Source organism: Scardinius erythrophthalmus (assembly GCF_964197995.2).
Source record: "Scardinius erythrophthalmus genome assembly, chromosome: 13".
Lineage (NCBI taxonomy): Eukaryota > Metazoa > Chordata > Actinopteri > Cypriniformes > Leuciscidae > Scardinius > Scardinius erythrophthalmus.
Window position 1 is genome coordinate 19327083 of NC_138233.1, and position 24392 is coordinate 19351474.

The 24392-nt window shown below is 38.4% G+C and overlaps 3 protein-coding genes across 3 annotated transcripts; 2 read left to right on the forward strand and 1 right to left on the reverse strand.

Annotated features, from left to right (window-relative positions):
* The first annotated feature begins 489 nt into the window (after positions 1-489).
* Positions 490-2770, forward strand: LOC308700797 (large ribosomal subunit protein eL39). The gene is made up of 3 exons (XM_081382584.1): positions 490-565; positions 782-885; positions 2563-2770. The coding sequence occupies exons 1-3, from the start codon at positions 563-565 to the stop codon at positions 2609-2611; spliced, it is 156 nt and encodes a 51-aa protein (XP_081238710.1). The 5' UTR covers positions 490-562; the 3' UTR covers positions 2612-2770.
* A 258-nt stretch (positions 2771-3028) lies between these two features.
* LOC308700462 (ankyrin repeat domain-containing protein SOWAHA-like) lies at positions 3029-14922 on the reverse strand (the record flags this gene model as incomplete). The annotated part of the gene is made up of 2 exons (XM_081382096.1): positions 3029-4062; positions 14750-14922. The coding sequence occupies 2 exons, from the start codon at positions 14920-14922 to the stop codon at positions 3120-3122; spliced, it is 1116 nt and encodes a 371-aa protein (XP_081238222.1). The 3' UTR covers positions 3029-3119.
* A 2460-nt stretch (positions 14923-17382) lies between these two features.
* Positions 17383-21408, forward strand: rpl39 (ribosomal protein L39). Its single transcript, XM_081381996.1, has 3 exons — positions 17383-17408; positions 20648-20751; positions 21328-21408. Exons 1-3 carry the CDS (start codon positions 17406-17408, stop codon positions 21374-21376), a joined length of 156 nt encoding a protein of 51 aa, XP_081238122.1. The 5' UTR covers positions 17383-17405; the 3' UTR covers positions 21377-21408.
* The last annotated feature ends 2984 nt before the right edge of the window (positions 21409-24392 follow it).

Genomic DNA, 24392 nt, shown 5'->3' on the forward strand with positions numbered 1-24392 from the left:
AAATATAGCTAATCATTTAAAGTTGATTGCTGATTATTATACATGATTAAGTTTCAGTTATTTGTTGTTTACTGCACAAAATCACAGTAACAAGATTGACAGAAGCTTAACAACAAAGTGGTAAAAAAGAGAAGATGCTTTTTTGAAGAGACTCATAGGAATCTTTATATTTTTAATGAAATATAAAAGAAAAATGGCGTTAATAACATATACGTTGGTGTCAGTTTTTCCATTGTTAATATCATTGTTTGTTTACACATAATAAGGGAGTGAAAAATGCATATTTTTCGTGGAATGAGCCAGAGGTTTTACGGTTTTAAAGAGACATTAATTGGCTGGATGAATAGCATATACAGCTGCTATTTTTCAAAAGGCGAAACATCGAGTTTGATATTGGGAAATGTCAGCATTACTCAGTAGCTTGAGCGCCGTGGAGCCACTGGGCGGCGCTGTGGTGTGAAGGAGTAGCTCTGCTCATGACTCGGATATACAGCGCTTGTGTTTCCCATGGTTCCTTCTCTTCGACTACCGCCATAGTGGTGAACGGATAGCGGTCTCTGAAATGGTAAGTGAGAATCGTAAAACATCGTCCAACAAGTGATTGTTTTCCTGCTCATCTCTTCATTTTTCTGTGAAAGTTGAAGTTCTTAGTTGGTGGTGTTTAATATTAAACAGATTACTGTTCGATAAATAATGAAATATCTCACCGACGATGTTTTGTGGGATGACTAACTTAAGCCATCGCAGATAACCATGTGTGTGCTTCACATTTATATTTCAGGCGTCACACAAGACCTTCAGAATCAAACGCTTCCTCGCCAAGAAGCAGAAGCAGAACAGGCCGATTCCACAGTGGATCAGGATGAAAACTGGCAACAAGATCCGGTATGTTGACATGGTTGTGCTGTAGGATTTATTTGCCGCTGCTAAACTACACCCGCAACTACAGTCTCAAAGTGCTAGTAGCCCTTTAGTTTTCTTGCCCTGTAGTTTATAGTAGCCAAACGAAAGCAGAACGCAATTACAGTGCTCAATTTTGTGGGAGTACTGCCATTATCCTGCTGAGAGCATCATCTGCAGTAGAGTCATGAGTACTGTCATCTCCCATATGACGTGTGAATGCTTTGTTGTGGAGACATTTCATAGGATTATTAAAAAAACTAAAGTTAAAGATTAATGTGCTCATTAGAAATGTAAATGCATATCGAGCAACTTTGGCTTGCTTGTTATCAGTACTTTTGTTGCTGCTATAATGTTAACAATGCATTTAAGTGATACAGGTAGTGACTTAATTTTGTGACCATTTAAACTTATATTTGCTTGGTTCGTTAAAGGAGAACTCCGGTCAATTTTAACATTGAGCTCATTTTTTTGTACATTTGGAGTGCTGTCAATACAGAGAACGACAAAAATCGGTGTTGCCTACACCGAGTTATTCTATTTTTAAAATTTGCACCCTGTTGACTTCAATGGGGCAAGTACTAAACCTGCTTTTAGCCTCTTAACATCCTTGATGTGCCATTACAAGTGCACAGAAAATGTGAGTGATTCCTTCAGAGTGAACACGAGTGAATCTGACTGCAGTAGATGTGAAAGATATTAATAAAAATTATTTCAGCCAGCGCACATACCTGTATTTTCTTCCTGTTTTCGGTCGAAGCCCATAGTAATCGATTGTCGAGTTCACACCCATAGGTTTAGTTACCTATGATCACGCGCGTGAACTCGACAATCGACTACTTTGGACTTCAACTGAAAACAGGATGTAAACACGGGTATTTGCGCTGGCATATGTGGTATCAGCGATTTCAGGCCCAAACATAAATGATCACATTCAGGTTTTCGCGTGCAGCCGTCATAGGCAGCCGTGCACGAGCGCAAAACCTCACAACACCCGCCCCTGTCGATGATTGGTTGGAACACTATTTATTTTGGTTTTGAGTGATGTTGATACCAACTGTTTTGTGTGCAGATCTCAGAGCCTAGGCTACCTAGAGAGACGCGTTTTTTTGACAGCATGCTTATGGGGCGTGCAGCTAGCAAAATATTAGATGAATGTGATCATTTATGTTTGGGCCTGAAATCGCTGATACCAGCTTTAAATAACATCATTTTTATACATATCTTTCACATCTACTGCAGTCAGATTCACTCGTGTTCACTCAGAAGGAATCACTCACATTTTCTGTGCACTTGTAATGACACAAAGGATGTTAACAGGCTAAAAGCAGGTTTAATACTTGCCCCATTGAAGTCAACAGGGTGCAAATTTTAAAAATAGAATAACTCGGTGTAGGCAACACCGATTTTTGTCGTTGTTCTCTGTATTGACAGCACTCCAAATGTACAAAAAAAATGAGCTCAATGTTAAAATTGACTGAAGTTCTCCTTTAAGTTTGCTACTCTTTATACTTTAAAACGTCTTATTCGTGGTTTTCTGAGCCACACAATTCTTAGTTTTAGAGCAGTGCAGTTTACTAGAAAAAGCTTAGGATTCTAGTGTAATTCATTTTAATGGCTGCAATCCTGTGTGATGCTTTACATTTGCAAATCTTTTTGCAGATACAACTCCAAGAGGAGACACTGGAGAAGGACCAAGCTGGGCTTGTAAACAAGCTTTACTTCAGCATCCACCTCCATCTGTTCTTTGCCAGGACCACCAACTCATCCAGAGCTGGAGAGATGCCATGCTATCTGGAACAACAGTCTCTTTTGTACAGATGTTCTGGTTATGTCCTTCCTAAATAAAAGATTTGTCATCGAACCAGAATTATGTGGATCCTTCTGTTTTTTTAAAAAGCAAAATGCCATAGTCAAAAGTTTTCCAATTGTTGGTTCTGCAAAAGGTTGTCGTCTTGCACAAGAATCAAGTTTTATCAACACCTTTCATTGTCTTTCTCTGAGCATTTAGGCTCAATCTTACCAAGGATAAACATTATTTATAAAAAATAAGTCTCCCAAGTTCCTTGCAATTTGGTTTATTAAAAATATTAAAATTAATCTGTACACAACACTTGTCAGGTTAAATAGTTGTCATATTACCATACAAATCTTGTTACTAATAAAAACATTTGGTGTTTAACACTAATGACCTGACAAACATGCTTTTGGCTTTAGTCTCAGATCTTTTCAAGTAGACCAACGTTATACAACAGCCTCTTAAATGATGTGAACCGCTGGCGTACAATTCCTCCTGAGCCGTCCACCTCGACTCTATTTTCTTGAGCATGTTCTTCAACTGCTTGTGCTTGACTTGCACTGTTATTCACATTCAAAAACCAGAAGTATTCATCATCACAGGCTCCCAGAAGCTCCTTAATTTCATTTGGTGTGTTATCTTTAAGATACTGCCATGCTCTTTTCCCATTGTAGTCCATGATGTCTACATCGGCACTGAACGCACCAACCAAAATCTTCATAACCATGTACTGGCCATGCATGGCAGCCAAGTGGAGAGGCGTCAGACCTCCACTGCCTCTCAAATTCACATTCACTGACAGCCCCTCTTTTTCAGCATGCCTGAGAAGCTTAATCAGTGTCTCATCCTTTCCATTTTTTGCCAACCAGTGGAGAGCTGTAAAACCACTAATAAAGTCTTTTCTGCTCAATAAACTGCGATCTTCTGCGAGAAATTCCACTATGGTCTCATAATTCCCATCCACAACAGAGAGCATCCACGCGTGCTCCATGGGATCCAAAGCCCAGAGCGTGCCGCAGTTTAAAGTGTCTCCATTCGGTGCCTCATCCTCCTCTTCTTTTGACGATTTGTGTTTGGATGATAAAATACTTGACAATCCAGATCTGTTATTCAGAAGCAGCTCTTTTAAATACTTCTTACGCATGGCGGGCGTGAGGGAGCCCTTCTCCGAAGCATCGACGGATAGTCTGCGGGAGGCGCTGCTGCTGCTGCCCGGTTCACTGGAGACCTCCAGCTGTTTCTGGAGTCTGGATCTGCGCGAGGAGGCGCTGCTGAACGCAGGAGACACGGGTCGAGCACCATGTCTTGAGAATCGCTCTTCAAGATTTGAGCGGAAGGGGCGACGCCAGCCGATTTTGCCGGGGCTTCAGCCCGAATGTTTTGAGTCAAGCCCCGAACGTATGGAAGCATATTGGTAGCAATATTCAATTTGAAATGTAATATGCAAAATGACAATGCAATATGTAAAATGGCAATGCATTTCTGTCATTAAATTTTAATTTTCCCATCATTTGTGCAACGTTTGGTGCAAAATGAAAATTCAAATATATATTTACATTTGCCATTTCATACACTAGTTTTAATATGTAAATTGAATACATATTTTAACGCTTTATAAGTTGCAAAATTAAAATGAAAATGTATTACAGAAATGATTAGATATGTTTAACATGTTCAAGCAAAAACTGTAGCAAAATTGTAATTTAAATGTTATTTTTTCTTAATTGCATTTACACTCACAGTCAGAGCCGGATTAACGCAAAGGCAAACTAGGCACGTGCCTAGGGCCCGATTGGCGGGATGGGGCCCAGACAGAGGGACAAAAAAAAAATAATAATAATATAATGTAAAAATATCCTATCTACAATTTATTTCAATATTTATTAATTAACTAAAAATAGTGACGATGTTTATCTTCACCATAGACTGTTACATTACTGCAGTTAAACCAATTAATGTGTCCGTTACAAAGCGGGTGCCGGCTTCTGAAAGTATGTGTAACGAACGCATCCATCAGGTGCTGCGAGGCAAAAGCCTAAGCACACAAAGAAGCACAGCTCAAAATGCAGGTGTGTGAGTTGTCGTCATCTATTTTGGAGTGATTGCAATGTATTCTAAATATAAACTTGTCCTGTAGATCAGCGTCATTTCTGTAAAAATCATTCACCGCTTTATTACGAGTTTAAAAGAGCGCGAGCGTCATTAACGTGCCCAGACGCGACGCTTTGAATTTGCGCGTACAATGAATGAATAACATCGCGTCGGGAGCTGACTAGTAAAAAAGCTACAAAATTAAAAGACAAGGCGTCTGTATTCTAAGTTAAAAAGCCAACACACTACAACATTTTTAAATGTTTCAAATAAAGGATCTCATGGGTCTATCTTCTAAATTCTGCTGATGATTAGATTATACCCTGACATTACGCCAATAATATCAGTTTATACATTTTCTTCTGCTCAGTAGCGATCGTGTCTTTCTCTTCCACTTGATTTGTGTATAGCATATTTAAAGTAGCAATGCGATATAAAAGCACTTATGCTCATTTACTGAAGTGGGATTCTGGAACTGTGAATAAATTGAATAAAACAGCAAAATAACAACAACAACAATAACATCTTCATTAAACAAAAAAGAGATTACCTTAGATAAAGTTTGATTAATATGTACATACAGTAGGCTACCGGTAAAAGTCTGGACCCATTACTATTTTTAATGTTTTTTGAAAGAAGTTTATTATAATGCTCTACAAGCCTGCATTTATTTGATCAAAAATACAGAAAAAAACAGGAATATTCAGCAAGGATGTGTTAAATATATAAAAAATGATAGTGAAGACTTTTTTAAAACAACTTTTTAATAATCAAAAATCCTGAAAAAAAGTATCACAGATTATAAAATAAATATTAAGCACCCTTTCTAACATTTGATAATAAATCAGAATGATCACTTGACACTAAATTCAGCTTTGCATCACAGAAATATAAAGTATAGTAAAATAGAAAACCATTATTTAAAATTTTAATAATATTTCACTATATTATTTTTCTGTATTTTTGATCAAATAAATCCAGGCTTGATGAGCATAAGAGACTTCTTTCAAAAACATTAAAAATAGTAATGTGTCCAAACTTATGTACTGTGTAAGTAAAAATATACTGCTTTTAAAATTAAATGTTGTATAAATAAAAAGGTTAGGAATCATATTTGTTTCAAGTGTTTTTTTTATTGGGGGTGGGGGGCCTCCAACATGAATTTTGCCTAGGGCCTCCTAATGTCTAGAACCGGCTCTGACAATATGCCATTGATCGGCCAGCTCACAACACCCAACATACCTGAATGACGACACGGGAAGGGGCGGTGCCTCATGGCACCATACACTCTAACCAGCTTTTTTATACAGCTCACTGATAGGACGAGCTCAAATGAATTAATCAGCCACCTGCAGGCAGGATATATCTCATTAGACCTGCCACATTTTCAAAAGCTACATTTAATGAGTATTTTATTATTAATCTATTATTGTTCCTTGCAAAATTTCACATTCACCTTAGTAAATTCACTCAGCAGAATCCCTTATTCATTGTTTTTAGAAGAGAGGTCCAACAATCCAAAGCATTTTGTTATCTAAGAATCTTAAAGCTCTTAAGACAATAAACTTGTTTCAACTTTTTAATTTATTTCATTAAAGCTTTCTGTTCTGTTCTGTGTTTTTTTTTTTTTATGAGCATATGTACAGGCTACATGAATGTATTTGGCTATATATATATATATATATATATATATATATATATATATATATATATATATATATATGCTGCTTTGCTTTCTTTATTCCGTTGTATGTCATTTGTACATTTTTGCTATGTAAGTTATATTTTTGATACCTTGGCATTAATAAAAAAATGAATAAAATTTTTAAAAAAATTAAAGAGAAGAGTACTTAGGTATGCGCGAACGCACGGGACACAGTCTAAGCACATACATGCTTACTTTAAGCAAAGAGGAGAGATTCGCGATTGCACTGAACACGTTTTAAGTGCAGGCATATTCTCTGAGCGAGTCCAGAGAAAATTCTTACAAGAGCAACGTGTATCTGAGAGCGCGTGCCCAGTTCTCGCGCGCAAGCAGAGAGACTCGCACTCGGCACATTATATTCCGTGCGCGAGCAGAGAGATTCGCGCTCGCGCATTTATATTCCGCGCGCGAGCAGAGAGATTCGCGCTCGCGCATTATATTAATGTACTTTCGCGCTACAATAATGCGCTCTCGACATCTGACTGGAAAATAACGCCATAATAAACAGGCAAGACAAACTCCCACGTTTAAAAAACATATCGAAAATTTCTGCTTGACAACTTATTATGGAGCTGGGAACAAGCCCAAATAAGCAACTACACTTTAGAAACAAGCCCCAAAAAACGCGACCCGCGACTACCAACATTTGTAAGCGAAAAACAAGCCCAAAGTTGCTTATAATAAGCGGAGTTGGCAACACTGCATGGGAATTTCCAGCATTGAAGGACCCGGGGCGCGATATTTTTTTCCCAGGATGGTAGGGGAAGACTCATGAATATTCATTAAGGAAGTCATCCCTGATTGGTCTGATGACCTACCCCTAACCCCACCCCTAAACCTACCCGCCACTGGGGATCTGATGACCTACCCCTAACCCCGCCCTAAACCTACCCGTCACTGGGGTTAAGACCAATCAGGGATGACTTCCCTAATGAATATTCATGAGTCTTCCCCTACCATCCTGGGAAAAAAATATCGCATCTGGGGCTTAGCCCAGACCATTTTATGTAAATAAAGGGATCATTCGAAGAGTTTTTTTTTATTACAGTAACAATTTACTTTCAGTCAAAGAAATTTTTAACATTATGCTAGGGTTGGTCCGAATACCATTTTTTGAGCTTCGAAGCTTCAGTAGTAATGAACATCGAATATTCGAAGCTTCGGAGAGAGGGGGCTGAACATATTCTTCTCTCTAATAAAGGCTGTCCGTTTGCATTTTGATTATTTCGAGAACCGTTCACAAGGGAGTGCAGTGTTGCATTTGGTGCAATATAGATGGACACGCGAGACGCGACACGTTCAGAATTAATAAACTTTTAGTAAACTACAGAACAGCGCGAGCGGGAAGCGGCGCGCCTCACGCGGGCAGGGCTTATATGCTCCGAGAACGGAAACTGCATTAGTGATATAAAACGCACACACACAGGTCTGTTAACTTAAGCAATACTTTTAAGGTAGTCTAATATTTTTCTGACTAACAAATTACTGACACAGTAAAGGGTAGATTTAAATAAATAAAAACGAAATTTAAATAAAGAAAAACGAAATTTAAATAAAGAAAAAACGAAATTTTAATAAAGAAAAACGAAATTTATATAAAGAAAAACGGGTACGGGAAATTAACTGGTAAAAAAGGCTAATACATTTTGTTTCTATTATTCTATTTTCCACAATGTCAAAGCAACGCAGCTTAACCCAAAACACAAGCTCAGGCATGCACTTCGGTCCATACAAACTCAGCTGTTCTGCGCTCTAGCTTGAATGGCTCGAGCCGCGCCTGAGACGCGTTGTCTCATGCAGACAGTGTGCAAGAAATGTATTCTGTAGGCTAGATTATTTTTAAGGTCTATTTTTACAGGCTGTATGTATGCAGTATATGCAAAGCCAAAGCGCAATTAATTAAAGCAACTTATAATTTCGGGGGTTTACATAGGCTATTGTCCAGTTTCATATTTGCTCAGTGACAGCATGAGAGACAGTCATTACGTTAGTATGGAAGCATATGGGTAGCAAATTTCAATTTGAAATGTAATATGCAAAATGACAATGCAATATGTAAAATGGCAATGCATTTCTGTATTTAAATTAAAATTTTCCATTACATTTGTGCAACGTTTGGTGCAAAATGAAAATGAAAATTCAATTATATAATTTACATTTGCCATTTCATACACTAGTTTTAATATGCAAATTGAATACATATTTTAACGCTTTATAAGTTGCAAAATTAAAATTAAAATGTATTACAGAAATTATTAGATATGTTTAACATGTTCAAGCAAAAACTGTAGCAAAATTGTAATTTAAATGTTATTTTTTCTTAATTGCATTTACACTCACAGTTAAGACACTTGCGATTGCATTTCCATTAAGTGTCCCGCAATGAATGTAGCAAAATTCAATGTGCAATTTGAAAATGCATTCTGAGCCGATCACGTGCCCGCCCCGCCCCGCCCTGCCCTGCCCTGCCCTGTCAATCACTGCGTTGCTCGGCAACAGGTAAACATAGGCTATGGTGCATATTTTGAGGTGTTGGAAGGAAACACGGCGGCGGCAGATCTGATACGAGTGTTACATTCACTAGCAGATGAAGTGGAGCGTGGACAGAGAAATGGTAGTGTTTCTGAAGATTATTACGCGTCTGCAGGTGATAGAACCAGTACAATGTTGGACCATCTGGGTCTGGGAGAATGTTCTGCCTTATCAGGCGTCAACATTATGCTGAGCTGCTGTTGTTTGATGCTGGACTGTGTTGATGGTTTCGTTTTGTATAAAATATTATCATTGTCTGATACATGCTTATCTTTATTCTTATTACTATTAACTTTAATACCCAATAATGTTGGAGATCCTTTAGTTTTTCCTTACAAATGCATTGGCCTATTAACTGTTACTCTGTGATCACATAATATGACAAAGCTCCATTGGTATTCTGTATTAATAGTTACCGAAAAACGCGAACGCTCTTTAATAACTGACTGTAATGTTCAATAAAGTGATGAATGTGATGTGTGTGACCATCTTTGTTTGCAGCTGTATAATCATAAAATATGAGGCAGACATGCGAATCCCCTTTCTATTTTATAAAGCATATTGAAGGTATTAATACACAGGGTCACGGAATCTGACGGGTCAAATTCATCGACCTAGCCTTTTTTGGGTGAATGTGGAGCAGGTCGAGGGCTGGTGACGTCATCGCCTATAATTCAGTGTCTAATATTTTCAACAACGAAGCAGCACACGAAACTTTAACCGGCAAACGATCGCACAAACAAACGAGACTATTTTGGGTGAATGTGGAGCAGTAGGGGGGCTGAGTGACCTCAGAATGAGGTTTATTACAATAAATATTATTTTAATATTTAAGAAACCGAAGCAGCACAAAATTAACGTTTATCTGCCCAAATTAGCACAAACATATGATAATTTTGGGTGAACGTTGAGCAGGTGACGTCATCGTCTATAATTCGGTCTATATTTCAAAAACTGAAGCATCACAAACCGAACAAGATCTATTTTATTTGGAGCATGTGGCGGCCTGGGTGACAGAATTACCTATAAATATTCTTTTACTATCTAAAAAACAGAAGCAGCACAAACAAACAAAAATTACAGCACAGACTAAGTAAAAACGATTGAGCCTTTTGTGTTGGGGGCGGGGCCAACTTCACGCAGCGATTGACAGGGCGGGGCGGGGCGGGCACGTGATCGGCTCAGAATGCATTTTCAAATTGCACATTGCATTTTGCTACATTCATTGCGGGACACTTAATGGAAATGCAGTCGCAAGTGTCTTAACTGTGAGCAGAGCCGGTTCTAGACATTAGGAGGCCCTAGGCAAAATTCATGTTGGAGGCCCCCCACCCCCAATAAAAAAAACACTTGAAACAAATATGATTCCTAACCTTTTTATTTATACAACATTTAATTTTAAAAGCAGTATATTTTTACTTACACAGTACATAAGTTTGGACACATTACTATTTTTAATGTTTTTGAAAGAAGTCTCTTATGCTCATCAAGCCTGGATTTATTTGATCAAAAATACAGAAAAATAATATAGTGAAATATTATTAAAATTTTAAATAATGGTTTTCTATTTTACTATACTTTATATTTCTGTGATGCAAAGCTGAATTTAGTGTCAAGTGATCATTCTGATTTATTATCAAATGTTAGAAAGGGTGCTTAATATTTATTTTATAATCTGTGATACTTTTTTTCAGGATTTTTGATTATTAAAAAGTTGTTTTAAAAAAGTCTTCACTATCATTTTTTATATATTTAACACATCCTTGCTGAATATTCCTGTTTTTTTCTGTATTTTTGATCAAATAAATGCAGGCTTGTAGAGCATTATAATAAACTTCTTTCAAAAAACATTAAAAATAGTAATGGGTCCAGACTTTTACCGGTAGCCTACTGTATGTACATATTAATCAAACTTTATCTAAGGTAATCTCTTTTTTGTTTAATGAAGATGTTATTGTTGTTGTTGTTATTTTGCTGTTTTATTCAATTTATTCACAGTTCCAGAATCCCACTTCAGTAAATGAGCATAAGTGCTTTTATATCGCATTGCTACTTTAAATATGCTATACACAAATCAAGTGGAAGAGAAAGACACGATCGCTACTGAGCAGAAGAAAATGTATAAACTGATATTATTGGCGTAATGTCAGGGTATAATCTAATCATCAGCAGAATTTAGAAGATAGACCCATGAGATCCTTTATTTGAAACATTTAAAAATGTTGTAGTGTGTTGGCTTTTTAACTTAGAATACAGACGCCTTGTCTTTTAATTTTGTAGCTTTTTTACTAGTCAGCTCCCGACGCGATGTTATTCATTCATTGTACGCGCAAATTCAAAGCGTCGCGTCTGGGCACGTTAATGACGCTCGCGCTCTTTTAAACTCGTAATAAAGCGGTGAATGATTTTTACAGAAATGACGCTGATCTACAGGACAAGTTTATATTTAGAATACATTGCAATCACTCCAAAATAGATGACGACAACTCACACACCTGCATTTTGAGCTGTGCTTCTTTGTGTGCTTAGGCTTTTGCCTCGCAGCACCTGATGGATGCGTTCGTTACACATACTTTCAGAAGCCGGCACCCGCTTTGTAACGGACACATTAATTGGTTTAACTGCAGTAATGTAACAGTCTATGGTGAAGATAAACATCGTCACTATTTTTAGTTAATTAATAAATATTGAAATAAATTGTAGATAGGATATTTTTACATTATATTATTATTATTTTTTTTTTGTCCCTCTGTCTGGGCCCCATCCCGCCAATCGGGCCCTAGGCACGTGCCTAGTTTGCCTTTGCGTTAATCCGGCTCTGCATATTGTAGCTAACATTAGCTTATTTCCAGGGCGACATGCAAGCTCTCGCGGCTGGCATTCGGCTGAGGTTGTACTCTTGATGGTCAGAGTATGGTTGTTTATACTTCATGTCCGGAATGCTTAGTTATTGCCGACGCGCACGCTGTTCACCTGATAGATGGGATGAGCCCACATGCATGTTGTCTGCCTGACTGATTTAGTCCCCAGAGATCGCACCTAAAAGGTATGTAGTTTTAAATTTGCGCCTTCGTTAAATGGCAATCTGTTGAGAGAAACAGCTTTTATTAATTGTTAGCAGTTAAATCAGAGTTTGTCTGTTTATTTGTAAATTTATAGATGTAGTACGGACCAACGGGTCGCATCTGCACCCAGAGCCGGATTAACGCAAAGGCAAACTAGGCACGTGCCTAGGGCCCGATTGGCGGGATGGGGCCCAGACAGAGGGACAAAAAAAAAATAATAATAATATAATGTAAAAATATCCTATCTACAATTTATTTCAATATTTATTAATTAACTAAAAATAGTGACGATGTTTATCTTCACCATAGACTGTTACATTACTGCAGTTAAACCAATTAATGTGTCCGTTACAAAGCGGGTGCCGGCTTCTGAAAGTATGTGTAACGAACGCATCCATCAGGTGCTGCGAGGCAAAAGCCTAAGCACACAAAGAAGCACAGCTCAAAATGCAGGTGTGTGAGTTGTCGTCATCTATTTTGGAGTGATTGCAATGTATTCTAAATATAAACTTGTCCTGTAGATCAGCGTCATTTCTGTAAAAATCATTCACCGCTTTATTACGAGTTTAAAAGAGCGCGAGCGTCATTAACGTGCCCAGACGCGACGCTTTGAATTTGCGCGTACAATGAATGAATAACATCGCGTCGGGAGCTGACTAGTAAAAAAGCTACAAAATTAAAAGACAAGGCGTCTGTATTCTAAGTTAAAAAGCCAACACACTACAACATTTTTAAATGTTTCAAATAAAGGATCTCATGGGTCTATCTTCTAAATTCTGCTGATGATTAGATTATACCCTGACATTACGCCAATAATATCAGTTTATACATTTTCTTCTGCTCAGTAGCGATCGTGTCTTTCTCTTCCACTTGATTTGTGTATAGCATATTTAAAGTAGCAATGCGATATAAAAGCACTTATGCTCATTTACTGAAGTGGGATTCTGGAACTGTGAATAAATTGAATAAAACAGCAAAATAACAACAACAACAATAACATCTTCATTAAACAAAAAAGAGATTACCTTAGATAAAGTTTGATTAATATGTACATACAGTAGGCTACCGGTAAAAGTCTGGACCCATTACTATTTTTAATGTTTTTTGAAAGAAGTTTATTATAATGCTCTACAAGCCTGCATTTATTTGATCAAAAATACAGAAAAAAACAGGAATATTCAGCAAGGATGTGTTAAATATATAAAAAATGATAGTGAAGACTTTTTTAAAACAACTTTTTAATAATCAAAAATCCTGAAAAAAAGTATCACAGATTATAAAATAAATATTAAGCACCCTTTCTAACATTTGATAATAAATCAGAATGATCACTTGACACTAAATTCAGCTTTGCATCACAGAAATATAAAGTATAGTAAAATAGAAAACCATTATTTAAAATTTTAATAATATTTCACTATATTATTTTTCTGTATTTTTGATCAAATAAATCCAGGCTTGATGAGCATAAGAGACTTCTTTCAAAAACATTAAAAATAGTAATGTGTCCAAACTTATGTACTGTGTAAGTAAAAATATACTGCTTTTAAAATTAAATGTTGTATAAATAAAAAGGTTAGGAATCATATTTGTTTCAAGTGTTTTTTTTATTGGGGGTGGGGGGCCTCCAACATGAATTTTGCCTAGGGCCTCCTAATGTCTAGAACCGGCTCTGTCTGCACCACCGATTAGTTTCTGTGCGGTTGACTGCGTGGGACTACTTCTGGAGGCGCTGCTGCTCTGCTGCTCTGCTGCTTTGCTGCTCTGCTGCTTTTGCTGTTACTTTGATCCGCTGTGGACAAAGGACTGAAAACACTGTCCTTTGTGTTTATTTTAGTGTGTGTCTTCATGTGAGCCCTTTATTTCGGGGTTGTCTCTGTGTCCTGTGACACCAGGAAAGTTTTCTTTTCATTTGTATTAGTTTTTATTTTGGATTTTGACTCAGAATTTTGTAATGTTTAACGTGAAACTGAACATCTCTACTCCAATTTCTGTCTCTTGGAGTGACAATTCTGAGTGTGTTTCAACAGTGACAATTCTGAGTGTGTTTCAACAGTGACAATTCTGAGTGTGTTTCAACAGTGACAATTCTGAGTGTGTTTCAACAGTGACAATTCTGAGTGTGTTTCAACAGTGACAATTCTGTTCCAGGAGCTGAGTGCACAAAGCAGGGGCGGATTGTTGGTGGTGGTCTCCCTCACGAGGGTGGTGTGCTGAGTGGTGTGAGTGTGTGTACTGGTGAGTGTATATGCACAGGCGTACGGAAAAGGTGACTTGTCGTGGAGGCCTGAGCATATACAGGCTGTATGTATATAATTTGTAGGGTGGATTGCCCTAATGTGGGACATTTTTTGCTTTTCAGACTTTTCTAGAATATTACGATGTGAAGACAATACATTAAATCCACATCCAATACCTTTTTGGAATCCTCAGGGGGTTTTCTAATCAAATCAAAAGAGAAAATTCAGATAACCCATTCATAAGAGAAATTATAGACATATTAGTGCTCTTATTGAAAGTCGTCTGAGAAAATCTGCAGCTTCCTAATGTGGGACAGTTGTGTCCCCCAATGTGGGACACTGAAAAATCTATGATAAAAGACCAAAAATCACATTGATACATGTAGAATAGTAAAATCTTATTTTATTTTAGATTCACTGGAGAGTAGATTTAGGGACATTCCCTGCCCTGGCCAACAGTCTCATCTGAGGGACCCCACCATCCTCAACAATCTGCCTGTACTCCTCTATGGCTCTTTTCATCCTTTCCTGCCTCCACTGATTAAGTTTTTTTCTCTTATCCTTTCCCTGTTTCTGCATCTCTTTCTGCATCTGTCAATCTGTCCCTGTCTTTCTCACCTTTGCCATTCTGATCTGAAATACATTTCATTGAATTAATCAGATGCATAAAATAAAGTGGAATGGCTTTATTGGTTTTCTGTGCTCAGATTCAGAGCTATTTTTCATGTTAAGTCAACTACCTACCTTTTACACACACATGACACACAAACACAAACACACACACACACACACACACACACACACACACACACACACACACACACACACACACACACACACACACACACGTACGTATGCATGCACATGCACACATACACATACACACAAAAAAGAGCCTTCAAACCGCCCTCCAAGAATAAAAAATTTCACATGACTGTAAAAATCTGCATTAACAGTATTGTAATATTGCATTACAAGACTAAAACCATGTAAATAACCATGTTTGTCCCACAAACCATGCCCCACCACACATTTTTGACTCATTTAAGTACTGTCCCACATTATGCTGATCATGCTGTCCCGGATTTGGAAACCACATTTCCTAATGTGGGACACTAGGAAATTTGATAAAAATATAAAATATATAGTTTATACACACAAAGTTAGACTATTTTTTGATGGACAAACATTTCATAAGCATATAAGGCTAAAAAGTAGCAGGATTGGTTTGTTTAAAATGTATTTAACTCCTTAATATCAAATTTGTTAAAACTCTATTACCCCTTTTCCACCAAGGCAGAGCTGGTGCTGGTTCGGAGCCAGAGCCTAGTTTCAAATCGGTTCTTTGTTTTTCCACCGCCAAAGCACCAGCTCCGAACCAGTAAAACTGGTTCTTAAGTAGCACCAAATCATTGCAGGGTCTAGAACGGAGCCAAGAAAGAACCGCTTGCGTCAGGGGCTGGGGGCGGGGTTACCGTGACCAACAAGACGAATAGAAACTTGTGACCGCCATTTTTAAATAGCAGCTAGTCGAGCTAATAGCAGCTCGATTATAATATTCGTCTATGTAAGTTACGGCGAGCTGCACGAACGCGTTGGATTCCGATGTATTTTTGCAAACCCATGAGCATCCATAGTATTGCAACGTCCGTTATTGTTGATGGCTTGTTCGAGATGCATCGGAGCGGCAAGGACCGATCGGAGCTGCGGGAGTGTTTGGAGAGCATACGACTCCTTGTGCTTTTAGATCGCTATCGCAGTGCTTTGATGTCATGCGGCGATCGATCTGCGAGAAGCCGATGCATCTCGAACAAGCCTGCCGTGTTTGTGTTTGGCGCTACCGCACTAGCGGTTGCTGGGCAACATGAGACGTATACAGTGACGTAAGATCTGGCTCTGTTGTGGCTCTCTAGCCGGTGGAAAGGCAAACCGGTTCTTAGTAAGCTCGTCAGTCGAACCAACTCTGAACCAGCTCTGGCTCTGGCTCTGAACCAGCACCCGGTTCTTGTTGGTGGAAAAGGGGTATATGTCACTGGCCTTTGGATGGTCTTCACACAAGATGCCTCCTGTTTGATGATTGCTCCACCCTCAAATATGATTGGACATTTGATAGGTCATGTGATTTTGATCACATGACAACACAGCTTTGTCTTACCCATAGCTTCACTGTCATTCATTTATTTATGGGGGACCTACAAACACTAGACCTTAGGCGTCCCACATTAGGCAGTGTCCCACATTAGGGCAATCCACCCTATATTTTTGCTATGTAAGTTATATTTTTGATACCTTGGCATTTATTTAAAAAATGTACAAAGTCTAAGCACATACACGCTTACTTTAAGCGAAGACACGTTTTAAGTGCAAGCATATTCTCTGAGCGAGCCCAGAGAAAATTCTTACAAGAGCAACGTGTATCCGAGAGCGCGTGCCCCGTTCTCGTGCGCGAGCAGAGAGATTCGCACTCGGCACATTATATTCCGCGCGCGCATTTATATTAATGTACTTTCGCGCTACAATAAAGTACGGAGCCCGGGAAGTCACCTCTGGGAAAAAAAAAAAAAAAACAATCCGTGGTGACGGTTTTGCAATCCGTCCGCTCAGTTTATAAACCGTAGCCTACTCACGAATTCTCAAACTGTACCCTCGGTTTAACAAATCGTGCCCACAGATTAATAAACCGTACCCACGAGTTTCTTATCCGCGCTCTCAGATTTGTAAACCGTGCCTTCAGTTTTTGCAATCTGTAGCCTACCCACAAATTCATAAACCGTGCCCACGCTTTAGCAATCCGTTCCCACGGGTTTGTAAACTGTACTCACGGATTTGTTGTGGCTCGCCCTCGTTTTAGAAGAACACCAGGAGACCGTTGTTAACGAATCATATTTTATATTGTTTTATTGAATATTAAGTTTGCTTATTTGTCTCGCCAGATCTGGCAACACTGCTCCCATGGTAATTAGCCTAAGTTACTTCCATGCCAGCCTGAGGCTTTACAGTCTGAATCTTCTGAGAGCAGTGCTGCTTCTTCCACAGCGGTATTAAATAGTGGTGAACGGATAGCGGTCTCTGAAATGGTGAGAATCATAAAACATTGTCCAACAAGTGATTGTTTTCCGAGAGAGGGCAAGCGCAAATCGCAGTGGCAGGTCACTTCCGGTGGCATCTGCCAGATTTCTCGCGGCAGATGCCATGGTTTTTCTCGCTGTTTTTGCTGTTTGCTCGGTAAAAACTACACTGTTCTCAGTGGCGTGCGGTGGTGTTTTTTTGTTGTAGTTGTTGTATTATTATCTTGAGTGTTAATTAAACACTCATATTTTAACACTTTACACTCTTGAGTGTGGACTCATATACACTCCCAGGAGTGTTAATTTAACACTGGAGTTTTTGCTGTGTAATTTAAGATACTGAATTTCTGATGTTTGTTTGTACGGCTTCTGTCATCAGTCGTTGCCTGCCATCAGTCAAGGCAAGGGAGGCAGAGACTCTTTAGAGAAAAAAAATGGATGAGAAAATTATCGATATTACAAAAAAATCAATGCAAGTATTACAAAATATAACATTAAAAGCGTAAAAGTCACTATAGACTGTAAAAAATATGGACAAAGCGTCTGTGACGTCACCCATAGACTTTCTGAAGAACGGGTTTGAAGCCGTTTATGGGGGGTATGGGCGGCGCCATCTTGGAAAATCTTGGGAAATCCTAACCCCGCCCACCTTCTAACGCAGCGCACGTCACTCAGCTCGCCTGCTACTCCGGTTATCTCTGTGTATATTTCAGGCAACGAAATATGTTATAAAACACCATACTAACTCTTTTCGTTTTCATTTAAAGAAATCTTAAACATTATAGCCACACAAATGTGGTTCAGGCAACGCATATTGATTATATTCAACTGCACATAACGTTTGCCTATTTATGAAAAAAAAAAAAAAAAAAAAAAATATATATATATATATATATATATATATATATAAAACACAAACCTGCCTCTTTTCATTTTAAATATAATATAAAAATATTAAACATTTTATGGTCCAGGCAATATGTGCATTTGTACTAAACAACAGATTTTGCAGTAAACATTACATATCATCTTCGTTATATTAAAATTTAAAATGACAAAACTCAACCCAGTCTCTTTTTGTTAAATTTCAGTTTTATCAATGTTAGCCATTATAAAAGTATAAGTAAAAGCTATAGAAGCTATACAAATAAAGCAAACAATTCAGTCAAACATACAAAGTCAGCGCGAGTCTAACCATACAACGGTAAAGTTAAATAGCTTATAAAGTTATGAAACTTGCCCTCAGCCAAAACGATTGGGTCACTAGTATGTATAAAGTAATTGTCCAACAGCGACACCCGCTGGTAAAGTTAAAAAGAACAGCTGAACATCAGTTGACAAAAAAAAAATATTTGTATTGTTTCTGCCTTTTGTTATTATTTTGGAATAAATGTAAAAATACGTAAAAACACTAACATGATGACATTTATTGGTTTTGATAAACAGAATATTACACAGTGTAAAAATACAAAATATAATTGTATTTGGCCTTTTTAGTGTATTGTTTATTTAAGGGAAATGTGACAACATATACACATACACGAAGCCGGAGGGCTTAGAAAGTGCAAGACAGACTCATATTGAAGTAATAATTTACAAAGTACCAGGAAATCCCTAATATGGACAAAAGCATCCAGCTATCACTGTATGATCTGAATAAAAGGCAGAAACCTTTGGAAACATGAAGGCATTAAACACACGATTGCGACCATATGGTTTATTTGTACTTTTTTTCAATCATCTCCAGGTCATTTTATGGTAAATTACCAGGTAAGTTTATGAACAATTCAGTGCTACCTGACATAGCATTTATTACAGTACAAAAACTATTGTCTTATATTTGATAAAAATGAATTAAAAAAGTGTTTGTAGTACATTAACAAATCATTTATTGGTTATTGTCCAACAGTGTATCTGATTTCTAAGCCAATTAGAAGAAAGACATAAGAGAAAAAAAAAATAAAGTTTCTATATTCTTATAAGCAGTATCCTATATACATTTTTGTGAATAGCTACTACAAATCCTATATATCCTATATATATACACACATAAACATTTTTGTCCCACTCACTTCTGAAATGTTGGCTATGCACCTGTGTATAGTATACACGTGCATACTGTTTATACAGCTAAACACTCCTTATGTGTTCTTTATGGGAAAATGCTGTTTAGCTTATTGGGTTCATATTCTGATCGCATCTGCTTGCTGGTATGTAGTATGCATCATCAAATCTTTCATTTAAAAATAAAACTGTAGTTTACAGCAGAAACGGCGATAAACGATTGTGACTCCTGATACGAACTCTGGCAGCTGATACATAGAAATGTATTATAATAATAATAAAAAAAATCATAATAAATAACACACCTGTGTGAACTTTGCATTATTAAAACAAAATTGATCGCCACTATGAACAGTGTAGTTTTAAAGCAGCACCAGAGCCCGTCAGCACCATAGACTGTAAGGTCAGCACTCAGTAACTTTGGGATTTCTTCGTTGTATTCTCGCTTTTTGCTCGCAGGTTTCTCTCTAGAGCTCCCCCCACAGCTTCGGAATAGATATTTGACAACACTGTTGTAAAAACCTATTTTTTACAGTCTATGGTAAAAACTCGTTGGTGATTCTCAGACACTAGAGGCTAGTAGATCAACGACATCAAAGCAGATGGGACATTCTTTAAAACGTCTTCTTCATTCGGGTTCGGACAGCGTGAGGGAGCGCAATAATGACAGCATTTTAGCCGATTTCTTTTGGCCGTAAAGCAATTGTTTACATCGCGAGACCTGATATCACGCGAGACTTCCTGACGCGGCGGCCGGCGGCTCGCCGGCTCAAAGTTGCAAGTGCGTATTTTCCGCTCACGGGCACCAGGGGGGTGCGAAACGACCACCATTCAACCCGAAATAAGTAATATAACCATTCCAATGACTCCGAAGCTGTTCAGTTAAGGTAAAAAAAAGTTACTTAGTTCAACTTTAAACAGAAACAGTCACGAAATCTGGCAGCTGCCCGTAGAGAAAGCTGGCAGCTGCCACCCGACCTGCCACTGCCAGGGAGAGCGCCAGGCCCTGCAGGAGAGCACAACTCTTCATTTTTCTGTGCAAGTTGAAGTTCTTAGTTGGTGGTGTTTAATATTAAACAGATTACGGTTCGATAAATAATGAAATATCTCGCCGACGATGTTTTGTGGGAGGACTAACTTAAGCCATCGCAGATAACCATGTGTGCTTCACATTTATATTTCAGGCGTCACACAAGACCTTCAGAATCAAACGCTTCCTCGCCAAGAAGCAGAAGCAGAACAGGCCGATTCCACAGTGGATCAGGATGAAAACTGGCAACAAGATCCGGTATGTTGACATGGTTGTGCTGTAGGATTTATTTGCCGCTGCTAAACTACACCCGCAACTACAGTCTCAAAGTGCTAGTAGCCCTTTAGTTTTCTTGCCCTGTAGTTTATAGTAGCCAAACGAAAGCAGAACGCAATTACAGTGCTCAATTTTGTGGGAGTACTGCCATTATCCTGCTGAGAGCATCATCTGCAGTAGAGTCATGTGGAGACATTTCATAGGATTATAAAAAAAAAATAAAGTTAAAGATTAAAGTCCTCATTAGAAATGTAAATGCATATCAAGCAACTTTGGCTTGCTTGTTATCAGTACTTTTGTTGCTGCTATAATGTTAACAATGCATTTAAGTGATACAGGTAGTGACTTGATTTTGTGACCATTTAAACTTACATTTGCTTGGTTCGTTAAGTTTGGTACTTTTTATACTTTAAAACGTCTTATTCGTGGTTTTCTGAGCCACACAATTCTTAGTTTTAGAGCAGTGCAGTTTACTAGAAAAAGCTTAGGATTCTAGTGTAATTCATTTTAATGGCTGCAATCCTGTGTGATGCTTTACATTTGCAAATTTTTTTGCAGATACAACTCCAAGAGGAGACACTGGAGAAGGACCAAGCTGGGCTTGTAAACAAGCTTTACTTCAGCGTCCACCTCCATCTGGGGTTCCATTCAAGTCTCACGCAGCCCACACGCCACACCGTGTATTTCTCACGCTGAAAAGGCAATGCCAACCAAGTTGTCCTGCAAGCTTTATATATAACGTTGTATACGAGGCCAGAGACAATTTATATGAGACATGCCACTTCCTCAATCCTCAATAGAACTATATAAGGAAAACCCGTAACGGCAAAGATGGCGGTTGTATGAACATGTCCCGCCCCTCCCACTGGAAAGCCAATCATCTGCTTTTAACAGTCAAGCCGCGAAACATTTAAACCTATCGTCTGGTTCCACTGACGCATGCACACATTTGAGGTTTTGCGACAGCGGAGACGATTTGGGGACAGCGAGTTGTTGTGTGTGCAAGATCAGTGACAGGGCGCATATTTAAAGGTGGTATCAGCGATTTCAGGCCCAAACATAAATGATCACATTCATCTAATATTTCGCTAGCTGCACGCCCGATAAGCATGCTGTCAAAAAAACGCGTCTCTCTAGGTAGCCTAGGCTCAGAGATCTGCACACATAAACAGTTGGTATCAACATCACTCAAAACCAAAATAAATAGTGTTCCAACCAATCATCGACAGGGGCGGGTGTTGTGAGGTTTTGCGCTCGTGCACGGCTGCCTATGACGGCTGCACGCGAAAACCTCACAACACCCGCCCCTGTCGGTGATTGGTTGGAACACTATTTGTTTGGGTTTTGATTATTTGGCCAAACAGACTGAAAACAGGGGCCTGTACCATGAAGCCGGATTAGGTGGCTAGTCAGCTATGTTTCAGTTTAGTTTCCGCCAACCCTGGGTTTTAGGTACTATGAAAGTAGCTTGGCTTTAATCAGTGTTCGTTGCCATGGTATCTTACGCTGCACGGCTAACCTGCTCCGGGGCAGGTTATGTTCTGGATTCAAGATCTCAGACTGAAGTTTGACCAATCAGCTGAGAGCAAAGAAACATATAGGTGACGTAACTTATTCCCAGCGTCTGTTACAATGACTTCACCTTTTCTTCCAAATCCGGTGGACATCTCAGCGCAAATTGTTAGACGAGCACTTCGTAGAGAAAGAGTTTTTAGCCAGACAAAATCCCCTTGCCTTAACTGATACTTGAATGAAAGATACCGATTTTCCGCGGAAGGAATTTCTTATCTTTGCGAACTTCTTGAGCCGCATATAAAGAATTTAACACGTCGAATTCATGCACTTACTGTACCGGAAATGGTATTCCGTTGCGTTTTTTTTTTTTCTTTTTTGCAAGTGGTTCATTCTTGCACGGTGGGTGACGCACAGAAGCTATAGGGGAAAACACGGTTTGTCAAACCATTCGCAAGGTGGTCCTCGCTCTGCAGGAGTACATGAAAAGTTTCATTAGTGTTCCCCAGACATTTATCGACCATGTCCATAAAAGAGGGCTTTTATCAAATTGCCAGTAAGATATATTGATAGGGTGACATCACATGAACACTTTTTTTTAAGCAAATTTCACAAGTGTACTATACAATATAATACATGTTAAGAATTATTTTGAATCTTTTTTTTATTATTCTTCTGTTAATCTTATGATAGGATTCCCTAGAGTCATTGCAACATGTATGCAGTCTATTGCTCCAATCTCCACTGCTCTAGGGGAACATGAGGCAGATTATGTTAATAGGAAGTCCTATCACAGTTCAGGTAGAGATGATGTGAATATGTGAGATGATTATTTTCTGTGAGATGAATCTTTAAATTAATAGTAACATTAACAGATATAATGATTTACTAAACATTTCATCTGCAGACGACTTGTGGTCATGAACATATATGATCAAGTTTGGATGCCAAATGGCCTGGCTCCAGTGCTTGTCTCACAAATTTTCCATGATTCTGTGTTGTGTCAGCACTTTGAGGAAAGCAAGTTAAATTTGGTACAATACAAAACACTGTTAATTTGAACTGAGCTAGAAAAACCTACACAATAACCCCCTATCACGACCCTCAGACAGGGCCACAGCACCGCTTCTGTGTGGCCCTCAGTAAAACCAGAGTGAAGATAGAGATGACCTTTGGCCTCCTAAAGGCACATTTCAACTGTGTTCGGCACTTAAGAGTCACCAGAGCGGGCATCACAGATAGTGGCTGCATGTGCCATTCTGCACATTATCCACCATTAGAACAGAGCGAGAACCACCACAAAACCAGCTTCTCCCCGATTAAACTGACCCGATCACACTTGACCACCCAGCTGGTGCAGATGTAGATGCAATCACCATACAATATTACACTTAATAAAAGCACATTGAAACTGCAGATATGTCTCAAACTGTTTTATTGGTTTTGTGGGATGAGAGGGAGAAAGAGAGCAATAGAAAGTTGCATTAATAAATATTCATACTAAAGTGTTACTTGGTTAAATAAGTTATACTATATATATATATATATATATATATACTGAGATCAGTTTTATCCAGCTGTTTGATTTTGTTTGGAGCCTCCTCAGCTCACAGTCAGCTCCTTTAGTGTGCAGTCTAGTTCAAGTCTTCTTTAGTGTGCAGTCTAGTTCAAGACTCCTTTTGTACAGGGCCCTGACTGAGTCTGCTTCCACCTGAAACATAATTCCACCACAAACATGATCATTACAAGTTTTCTGGAGGCTCATCAAAATCAGAGGTGGGTAGTAACGAAGTACATTTACTTCGTTACATTTACTTGAGTACTTTTTTAGAAAAATTGTACTTTTAAGAGTAGATTTGAATGTGGGTACTTATTACTTTTACTCGAGTACATTTCTAATGAAAAAACTGTACTTTTACTTCGTTACATTGGGCGACGTTCCTCTCGTTACTTTATTTTAATGCAATATGTGTTGTTAAATGCGTAGTTTATTCCAAGCGCGCTGTATCTTTTTTCTGGACTTGAGCGATGCTCAATTCACAAATGAATGACTCTTTTGAGTCGATTCTGTTCAAAGACTTCATCAAACAAGTTGGCAGATCTGTCTAAAT